At 38.9% G+C, this 11,361-nt stretch overlaps 1 protein-coding gene across 3 annotated transcripts in view; it reads right to left on the bottom strand.

The window, feature by feature from the left end:
- Positions 1-714: 714 nt before the first annotated feature.
- The window catches only part of MYO3B (myosin IIIB), a 227,727-nt gene continuing 217,080 nt past the window's right edge, over positions 715-11,361 (bottom strand). The window contains exons 27-30 of one of the 3 annotated variants that reach the window (XM_085323242.1): positions 9,556-9,656; positions 9,135-9,181; positions 7,664-7,827; positions 715-802 (exon numbers count right to left, since the gene is read on the bottom strand). In XM_085323242.1, coding sequence (XP_085179368.1) covers positions 7,692-7,827; positions 9,135-9,181; positions 9,556-9,656 — 284 coding nt within the window. In that variant the 3' untranslated portion in view covers positions 715-802; positions 7,664-7,691. Of the gene's footprint in view, positions 803-6,723; positions 7,041-7,134; positions 7,828-9,134; positions 9,182-9,555; positions 9,657-11,361 lie in introns of those variants that run through there. The other 2 variants (XM_085323250.1, XM_085323256.1) reach the window with 2 other exon arrangements.

Consider the following 11,361-nt stretch of genomic DNA (forward strand, 5'->3'; position numbering starts at 1 on the left):
CTCGTCATTAACAATTCTTTGATGTTCATACTCGAGGCTCTCTTTTATCTTGTAGTTCTTCAGCCATCTTTGCTAACATGCAGTGCAACTAAATCTTTTTTCCCTAACCTTTAAAGACATCTGCAAAATGTTTATGCTAAGTTAGCTTCCATAGCATCTTTCTGTAACACACAGTGAAGTAAAATGAGATAAAGCTTGCAAGGTTATTATTAAAACATCAGTAAGTTCCTATCATTAAGTGAAAGGAGCAGATCAATAAAACGAAGCTCTTAATGTTAATTTAATAAGGATGAGTTTCTTGTAGCAGGACTATGTATTAACTTCACTGTAATAGAAGTGGTGGTCAGAATATAGCTGCTCTGTTCATAAGAAACAGTTTGTTTCACTTGCACTCATTAAAAAAGGAATTACACATAATTCAGTTGTAAAAGATCAGTAAGTTCCTATATTAAGAAGCTGCTCAGAATATAATATATTTAAGGACACTTTAATTTTCCAGAAAGGATTTCTCTACCACTAAGTGGGCAATGGCATTCAGTCAAGGCGCTGTAGGTGCAGTTTCTCCACATCCATCTGTCTTTCCGTGACTTACAGATGGAAAAACGCTGTGTCTTTTAAAAAATGTTCAGCTCAGTAGGAATGACAGTAAAATGAAATGAACAATCAAGGCGCAGAAGATGCCAGTCTGAACTACTGCACAGCACTACCAGCAGACCCAGCATTTTCCTCTCGTCCCATCGGTCATGTCCTGTTAGATCACATCCCATTTTATCACAGTCTGTTGCATTATTGTTGCAGCATGCTGGAATGTTAAACGAGTAACATAATCAATCAATACCAATTTCCAATTGCAACTCAGCTGTAAATCTACACTGAGTTCAGAATGCTGGAGATGACTGTAATATAAGTTATCAAAAGATATGAGCTTTATAAGATTTCTCATTTTGTTTTTATTTCAAAACACTATTTATAATAGATCAATTTAATCACATAAATTAACTCTCTGCCTCCGTTTAGTATAGCACATATCTTTGGACTCAAATGTACATTTCCATCACACTAATTTTATATATCAGCAATATAAAGAACAGCAACTAATTTCATACCTTTTTTCTTTTACAGCTTATTTTTATCTTGAGGCATAAAGACAAACTAGTAACAGTGTAGTTAATATATTGTCTTGTCCCAAGTTTCATCTGTATGAGGTGATAGATTGAACCGCTTCTCAGTTTCATCTACGGCATGCAGCAGTCTTRGAAATTTGTACAGGAATTAGGGATTTTATATTATCATTCACTCAAATTAACAGATTTTTTTTTAATTGTTTGTCCTGTGGCAACACCGAGGAGTGCTCATTCCTGGGGTGGTAGAAATTACAGATCTAAAAGTTTCTGTTTCAAAGATGTTGTGATCTCAGAAMGAGAAATGCTCTCATAGAAGGCTCTGTATAATCTCTCCAGGTGCATTAATTGCGTACACTTGTTGCTTATGACAGGGAGCAGCAGTAACAAAAAAAAAGACCCTGAATAAAGTATGTCATACAAYACTGAAAGTGCCACTTCTACATCCCTCTTGCCTGGCTGCGGCACTGCAGAGCAGCCTTTGCATCCTGCCTCGTCCTAGACGCACAGCACTGAGCCACAAGAGCATCCCAGCACCCTGCTGCCCTCGTCCTGGCCGCCCCCGCGCACCGGCAGCAGGCCCCAGTCCTGCTACTCCGATTTCCGGCTGTGGAGGCTTGCTAGGGTCCGGAATACCGTCAGTCTGGGACAGAGGCCAGGGAGTCCTCCCTCCTTCCCGGCACTCCACCCCAGCCCAGGGGACAGCATGCACTCCTTGTTGTGGCCACATGAGCTCCACTGAGAGACTGAGAACACACTTTTAAGCTTAATTTTCACTGGTGATGGGTCACAAATGGGGGCTTGGGTCTTTTGCTGGAATATGCAGACAAGTTGGCCTACCTACTTTCCATCCCCATTTGCCAACTGTCTTATAAAATACTACTTAAAYTGTGGACAAATAATCTCTCTCTGCAATTTAATTAATAAAATAGGCCTGTCTAGAAGAATAAAGGAATTTAATCTTTTACTGGCCTGATCAATAACATGTTTCTGGAACATGTTTCTTGCTTCTGGAAACAACTCCAAGATGTTTTTCCCACCTATCTGCTCCTACGGCCTTCAGCATTACAGTGCATGAGTGCTACAATAAACTTGCCCCGATAACACAGACTATGTATATATTTATTGTTCTGACTGAYACATGTAATAAAATATTTTCCAATAATTCTTGAGAAATCCACTAGAAAGAGCCAGAGCAGCAGCCGGTGTTTGAAGGCACAGAGCGCCATTACTACGAATTGTCGGCCTCCTCCCTTACCGGTTCCCGCGGCCAGTGCCCGGGAGACGCAGAGCCTGCCCTGGCCCRCGCCACCGCCAGCCCTGGCCCGGAGGACGGCTCGCAGCCTCGGGCCTGCCCAGCCTCCTGGGCCACGTTTGTCAGTCTGGGAGTCCTGCTTTGCTATTAAGTAGAGACRTTTTCTCTTAACTGAATAATCTGCTACAACTCCTCCCATGTTGAACAGTCTTAAAGCCAAGGCACAGTAACAAAACCTGCTTCCAGTGCTAACAACAAAATCTGACACAATTTCTAATATTTTGTTGTCAGAGTTAAAAGAAGGATGTATATGTTTATCACATGCCATGTCTTGCACACATACTAATGCTAAAGTTACTTAACTGTTCCTTATGGGATGATACTTTTGTACCATTTGGCATTACTCTTAACCATATGTACTATTATGTATTTGATTAACCAGAAGATATTTAAAAATGACAGAAAGTTTGTCTCCTAGAATTTTCCTTCCATTTAGAGAAAAAAATTTAGGGATGAGAAAGAAGAGCATACGTGCTAGTGTGTAAACCTTACCACCACAACATATCAGAAAAGTTAGGAACTTACTGGAATTAAAATACAATGAGACATTTTCTTGGAAGCATAGACACTTACAGTTAAACAAAATACATTAAAATATCATATAAGTAAGTAATATAATCATATAAGTATTATGCTTATATTAGCAACTATGCTAAATGACACAAAATAACCAGCAGTTGCCTAGAATTAGGATGCAATTTTACTTCTAGGAAGATAATCATGGAAGTATCCAGTGTGGGTTACTTTTTGTATCTGCCTCTGAAAAACTTGGTTCTGATTGTTTTCATCAAAGAGAAAAATAACCTTTGATTTAATTGTACTTAGCAAACTCTACAGTTTCATATAATTTATAGTCAATTTGTTTACGCTCCAAAGTAGCAATGACTCCTTGGATGGCATGATGGGGGCCACTTAAAAGACCTTCAGTAGCCAAAAGTCTTTCCACCACTCTGAACGTATATGGGTGAGGCATGTTGCAGTGGGGGAAAATTTAAGATAACTGCAATTTTCTCACACTCTAAGGCCCCTTTATGTTACAAGAGTGACGTAAACGTTTAAGTGAGAAGCAAGTTTAAAATTACCAAATTAAAAGGGCTAATCTCCAAAAGCTCCCTGCCTGATTCATTTTGGCACAGAGACGAGTTTTTATGCTACCATAACTGAAAAGCAAAAATTGTCCTCAGCAGGTCAATTCCTAGGACTGTTCCTAATACCATTAAGGTCTATAGGAGAAATCTACTGAAACACCTTGTTAAGCTTCATCCTTTTCTCTCCTATTTGCTGAAAAGTGTTTAATTTATTACGCACTATCTAATAAGTTTCCTTCTGTGTAGTTAGTTCAAAATATGACTTATGTGCTTCACTTTTATAAAATATTAAGAACAGGATATGTTATGAACAATTAAATGCATTAAATACATTAATATTTCAGGATAATATAAGTGAAAATAAATAAATCAGAACAATGTTTCAGTAGTATCAAAACCAAGTAAGAAAATCTAAACAATTCATGCTGATAGGCTCCTACTGACATGGTAACCAAACTGACATGTCTCCTGTACTCCTCCCTGTTTCTTATGGCATGCTACTCATCTATTCTTGGATTTATCTTTTTAAAATCCATTATGTGTTTGCATCTTTAACCGTTACCCGTTCCATCAACTAGCCACGAGCAGCACAATGCTTTACTCAGGGCCAGTGTGAGGCTTTTTATTACTCTATGCAGACAAAAATTGCTGCTCATCCTTTGCTCCTCGGTCTAAGGCTCTCTACCTCCGCCACACACTCTGTACGGTGCACTCGTGCATGGCCCCCAGCTGCTATTGCACTGCCGAATGGAGACAGTTCTTACTGCTGTGGCAAGGAACCTTTCCTCCCTGCTAAGTAGCAGCTCTTTGGTCTCATTGAATTCTTGCAAAGGCTGTTGAACAGGCTGCCTCACAAAATACTATCTTTACTGAACAACTCTACTTTTACWGCACGAACACTGTCTTCAGCTGAGTTAAATACAATTACTGCTGTAACAGATCATCCAGCACTGATGGCCAAACATTCATGATGCCTCCAGCACAGTTGCTCAGTAAGAGCAGGTTCAGCCAGGAAGACGGAGATATCCTTTCTTGCAGTGCTAAGCATGGGAAGAACTCAGAGATGCAGCCACCAGGGAACAACAGCATCTCAAGATACCACATCTCCACACTTTAAGTATGCTGCAGAGCATACTTATCCCTTCCCACTGGATTTGACTCTGGTTAGGCCACATTTTAGAGAAAGCATCTCCTAGAGTACCACAGGAATAATGCACATCAGAATTTTGAAAGAAGCACTTTAAATTTCAATACATTTGAGCCATCTCCCTATTCATGTACAAATCAATCAACCCAAGCAAATGTATCTACCAAYGTGGCAACAAAAGTTCATTTCTTCAGTCAATATTAGTGTGGCTGAATTGATCTGCAGCAAGCTGGTGATACTGCATTTAATAATAAGACTTCTCTGAAAGAAAGGCATATATGCGCTCTAAAATGAGGTTGTGAAAAGGCCACCTCACAAGGGTTATCTGGTGAGGGTCAACTGAATGGGGTCAAAAAACAAATGAGGAAGAGGAGACAGGCTGTGAAGTAATATAATGCACAGATTGGCTTTTGCACAGTTCTTAGTCAAAAAGTAGCAGGAATCAGAACACACAACTCAAAAGCAGGTTTTAGACAGTAATTGTAGTATAAAAAAATTAGTGACATTAAAGTAATCYGAAAAATTTTACCAGCTGTAGATAGTGGTGCTGCATGTAACAAGGAGAACATTGTATTTTACCCTTCCTATACAATTAAAGAGTGCTCAAAATATGATACAAAATCTCTTTAAAATTCATTTCTGATGACTGAGATTAATGCAAACTTAACAATTGGGAAGAAGAAAAAAAGATATGTAAGGAGTGTTTGCATTTTCCTTGTGCTTTACTATTTAAGGTTCTGAAGCTGCTCTTGTTAACTTGGGCCCCCTTTCAGCAAAGCATTTAATCATGTGCTGAAATTCTATTGATTTCAGTGGGACTTAGGCTTTGGCTTAAGTATGTCACTGAATTATATATGTTTTTTCATTTCGCATTACTTCTACATCCAATTAATAAAACTACTCAGAGTAATGTATTACTCGGTGTAAGGTACTCAAACTGCATTTTGATGCTTTTGGCTTTTGGACAGGTAACATAATACCTCACTGGAAGCATCCCTACCATCTAGCAGACAAACTTGATAAACTCACATAATAACGATGTGCATTGCACTAACAAGAAAACTATTTTCCCAAATAGTTTTCGAAAAGGGGGAATGGAACCACAAAGCATCCACATCATTAGAGCTCCCRGTGACCTATGTCAGTATAAGAATACACGAAGTCATCTGACTTCTTTCAGGATAATGTTATTTTCCATTCAGATATACTGCAAATCAATTGACTAGGAGACTTTATGGACTCTAAGAAAGAAAGAAAAGTTGCATTTTTCATGGATACAGCATATCCACTCATTCTTGTTACATTTTGGTGAAATGTAAAGAAACTGATTGCATGCATGCATCTGTATCTGTTGCCACTCATATCTGTACAGTTTTCTAATATCATTAACCCATCTGCAGCTATTCACCAAGTATCCCTTGTTTAAGGAGTCCTTAAATTGTAAAGGCTCTAAAGCCCATGCTTGCATGGGTAGCTGGGCAGAATGACTGAAAAACTTTTGTCCCTTACAGGATTTTTAGTTTTGATCTCATCATACATTAGGTGGAAAATGAGTGACGGACTGTTCTTTTTGGAACAGCTGAATCTACCTCTTGYACCTCATCTGCCTGCTTTCATTACTGTTTTTACTAGCAGTGATAAAGCTTTTGTTGGACTATCCATTTCTTCCCTCTTCTAGTTCCAAAACCCTATTCTGACTTAGGGATGCTTGGACTATGCTTGCCTCTCATCTCCTATGCCATTTTCTTGTCCTGTGATCAAAAAGACACTGTCAGTGAACTCTGATAGCAAGAAATGCTGTACCTCAAGGAACAAATGTGAACTGCAYCTCCACAAGGAAGAAGGTTTGTTARCACAGATCTGGTTAAACCTGCTTGAGGAAAGACTAAACCTAGCATAGCRCTTAGGTCTGTATTATGCATGGTCAAATTTAATCAGCATGGTTCAAAAAATCATTTTGAGATAATTGATAATGTGGTTCATCTAGGAAAATTTGATTTCCAAAACTTTTTAACAAGAGTTTGTATGGAAAAGAAACAAAGAATTGTCACATATAAAAATTGTAGCTCAGAAACAGAAAGTAAAGGGTCTGACGAAGTAGCCAATTTTTGTCATGGAAAAAGTTCCCAGCAAAGCATCTCAGAATTTAACAGAAATTTAGATACTGTTTCATTACGGATTTGSAAAATAGCAAAAGTGCATTGAAAAATTTGCAGGTGATAGTTTTTCCTGCTACATACAAGAGGGCTGTGGACATGCAGAAATCAATGAAGCACAGAGATACCAGTTAAGAAAGAAAYGAAATACTTGCAGGGACAACAAGAACATCCAGTCATAATGGTTTAGTCACAAGGGCTCTATGAAGTGATCTRTGAAAACATCTAATGTCATCTCTTAAACTGTTATGCTTCTTACGGCAAACTAATGCTTTATAAGAAAAATAGTTACGAGGTAAATTCTGAATCACACTTTCATCATTTGAGATTACTTTACTCTCTACAYTTTTGTAGTATTAAAAGCCATACAAAGCACAGGAAGTTATAACAGAACGTTTAAAAATCAGTCTAATGAAATATAAAACATTTTCACTGTGACCCCATATGATGCTTTTTAGTGCAGAGTTCTTTTAATCCAGATCAATTCCTTGATCTTATTTTCCACACAGCTCTACCAACAGTTGTGCCAGCACAACAGAAGGGATGACACAGGGTGGGAACAGCAGCTGGGAGGAGTGGGGATAAGGAGCCCGAATTGTATGAGCTAACTTTGCTGCTGAAGTGATCAGTATCAACATATATAGATTGCGCTGCTCCCCTTTACTGGAATTGCTTACAGAAATTTAGCTAAATGGGACAATTTACATCTGCAAAAACCAGGCAGTTTTTGCAGTGAAAGGAAGCTAATATCTGGGATTATTTTTTAAATACATTATGTAAACACACACACGCACAAAGTTAATTGGAAGAGATTACCAGCATGAAAATACTCTTACCAGCATTAGACAATAGAATAAATGAAATTCATCTCTGAGCAAAAGACACTCCTCTTGAAGGAGAAGGAGATGGGGAATTGAGGGAACTGTCTTCTTCAGGTATAGACTCAACAACTGACAATGACCTGTAGTACTCATCCTCTCCATCAAGCACTTTGATTTGGCTTGAAAGAAAACAAACAACATTTATTAATTTAAAAACTGAATTCTGTCAGTATCTTAMGAAACAGAAACTTCTCTGTGAATGAAAAGTGCTAACATAAGAAAGGAAAAAAAAGATGTGATGATTTGACTAGAAAGATGTAGCTTTTATACATGTTCTTTACTTCTATTTTCTTACGGTAATAATTCAAATGGTTTTCTGAGGATCTGTGAAAGGCAATACAGTCTGTCTTTTTTAGGACGACTGAAAGACAGACCAAAYACTTGCATCAAATGGGTATTTCAGCTGAGCAATGTAGCTTTTTTTATCTATGTTCCAGAAGTAGGGTATGAYTTTGATAGATGGGTTGCTGTGAGTATGAGCCAAAGATCACACCATCAGTTTTTGGTAAAACCTTATAGACATCAAGTGGGGGGGGGCCTTCATTTTTCTATGATGCATGGTGAGCACGGCAGTCCCATGCTAGTGTTTCTGTTCCCTAAATGAAATACAAACTTTTGTATATTACAGGAGGGGAATCAAATAAATAAAACTCTGTACAGTCATTCAAAATTTGGGGCTTGAATCTTGACCCAAAGACCTGCTATTCACTACTTCAATCTTCAGAAGATGAACAAAAAACAAGGAATGTAATACAGAAAATTCTTGTATATAATTGGAATAAATACTTTTGCGAGACCCAGCATCCATCAGTTCTCTCTGGCCCAGGTCATCATTCAATGAAAYAGTTTGGTGATTGTATAGTAGCCAGTTTAGCTTTTGTGAATTGTATTCAGTGATTTCTACCTATTTACAAGAGATAACTGGTTATGTGAAAATGGGAACTGACTGCTGGCCTCAGCCAAACGGAGAAGCAGTAACTCCTGCTGGGGCAGAGCAGCTCCTCTGTCAGCTCCTAGAACGTGCTCCCTGAGGAGGACTGAAGCACACTGCCAGCGAGGCACTGGAGAGCTTGCAGGGCTGCTGTTCACGTTCTAGGTGAGAAGATATCAGGTTTGAAAACCCTTCATCTGGCACCTATCACTTAGCCTAAATACATTTAAAAACATAAAGAAGGCTAATTTTGTTTTTGTAGGAGTATTTTGAGAGGGCTGGGGAGCATATTGTTAGAATCAGTTCTAGTGTCTGCAGACAGCAGTACACACAAATTTTATATTTGCTTCTGTAGAAAATGTCCAATGTCAATGCACAGAGATATGTTAATTGTTTATTTTTAGAAACCTCTCTAGAAAGTTTTGCATATTCTGTAATATCACAAAGGACTTCTTCTGTTTACAGTTGCTTAGAACTAAGAAGATAGATATTTACCCAAGTTTTCTTGGCTTCCTCTTGCTCCCTTGATATTCTAGAGTTCCCTGTGGAGAGGGCCAAGAACACACAGTCAAAGCAAAGCAGCAAGTCGTTAATTTTTAATTCAAAGTGATTTTGTGTTGAATGCAAGCAGATGCTGATAATATCAGAAGTCACAGCATAATTTTTTTGATCAAAGGGCTCAAGTGAGCCTGATGAAGCATGCATCTTGCTCGTCTTTGATAAACCACATCAATTATTCACCGTGAAGGCAGACATCCTGACATGAAAGCAACAGATAAAGAGCATAAGCACATGTTCAAGACGAGAGCAGAAGAACGTGGGGGTGGGGCTGGAGGGGCTGAAACAGGTATTAATAACAGAATTATTAACTGGAAACAAAGCCAGTAAAACAGCTTTATTGCCACTTTGAACTCACATTTAACTGGTTATAGTACATGTTGTCCTCAGGGCTATTCAGCATTTTGGGCTGCTGACATCGTCGACGAGGTGTTCTCAGCTTCTGTGCAAGACAGTTTTCTGAAATTACAGTAAGAAAACACAATTTAGTTTTAAGCTGTGCCAGGTGCAGTGAATGTCTTAGTGTATTTTAGTCTGTAAGCAGTCCTTTCTTCTGTCCTGTTTGGTCCTGGATTTATTAGCAAATCTGTCGTATCCAAACTAAGCGCACACAAACTTGAGGATCTTTGTTTTCTGTTTTGAAACTTGGTTYCAATAAGAGTTGTCAAACAGAACTTCATTTTCACTTTCATAATGTTTTTTATTCTTCCATGTATCTATATCACATAGTTCCTTATTCCTTTCACTCTTTACTTTAGTATCTTCTGTTATCTAAGCAGGAAATGAGGTATACTGTGACTAGCTAGGGATATATCATCCATGAGCAGCCAAACCGTTTTTCTAACAGTGGACAGTAATAAAGCCCTTTGACTGAAGAGACTTAGCCTATTATCATCATTATATATATTTATTATATAAAAAGGTTACTTTCTTGACAYGGGTCTCTGTTTAATTGGAGTAATTGGACCAGTTTGGAATTATGCCTTCTTAATACAATTTGTGATGTGCTGCAGACTAAAAGTTGCTTAAATCATCTCGAAAGTAGAGTTTAAAGATGAAGGAACTATTTTAGAAGGGGTGGATTCTCTATAAAATTATTTTTGAATTTTAGACCCAGTTCCCTGGTGACCRTTTAACCCATCGTTCCTCCCAGGTGCTGTGAGGGACCGTGGTGGTCGGTGCGAGACAAGCGCTCTCCTCCCACACGGGCACTGCCATCCCACGCTGAGAGGAAACTGGGACCCTTCACATTTTGCTGCAGAGGGGGAGAAAAGAACAGTGAAAGAGAGGAATCTCCCAGACAGACACTCACTTGGCTGAAAAGGCCCAAGTGAAACCGCCTTCTGAAAAGAACTAACAGCCTTTTTATTTTCATTTGCCTATCATCTTTTGTATTAAGGAAAAAAGATACTGCACTGTGCTATATCTTATTTTACCAGGTATTTTCTGTGGCACATCCTCTAGATTACCAGAATGAAATGACTGTTTTCAGGGTAAATCAGAAACACTGTATTACTAAATGACAGTGTGGGGGTAATAATTCCCCCAATGTCTTCGACTTTTGTAGTAACTTCAGGTTAAAAATAAAAATTATTTTAATGATAGTATGAAAAAAAGAGGTTTTTGCAGCACTGACGAAAAAATATACATTTGATTACATTTGCATCCCATGCTGCTCTGATAACAAAGGAGCAGCACAAAGCTCAAGCGGCACATGAGTTCCTTTAAGCACTTCAAAATCAAAGTTAACACAGCTYGGGAGGAAGCAGCGCTCTAGTCTCACAAATCCATTTTTAAGATCTGGCCTTAAGGAGGAGGCACTATTACAGCGGAGGTTTATTGTACACTCAGGTTCACAGGCTGCAGCTACTGTACTTTTCCGCCGTTACGGAGTAAAGTAGRGAAGGCGGTTTCACTTGGGCCTTTTCAGCCAAGTGAGTGTCTGTCTGGGAGATTCCTCTCTTTCACTGTTCTTTTCTCCCCCTCTGCAGCAAAATGTGAAGGGTCCCAGTTTCCTCTCAGCGTGGGATGGCAGTGCCCGTGTGGGAGGAGAGCGCTTGTCTCGCACCGACCACCACGGTCCCTCACAGCACCTGGGAGGAACGATGGGTTAAACGGTCACCAGGGAACTGGGTCTAAAATTCAAAAATAATTTTATAGAGAA

Source organism: Rhea americana, unplaced genomic scaffold (genome assembly GCF_003343005.1).
Source record: "Rhea americana isolate MKP2758 unplaced genomic scaffold, rheAme1 scaffold_12, whole genome shotgun sequence".
Lineage (NCBI taxonomy): Eukaryota > Metazoa > Chordata > Aves > Rheiformes > Rheidae > Rhea > Rhea americana.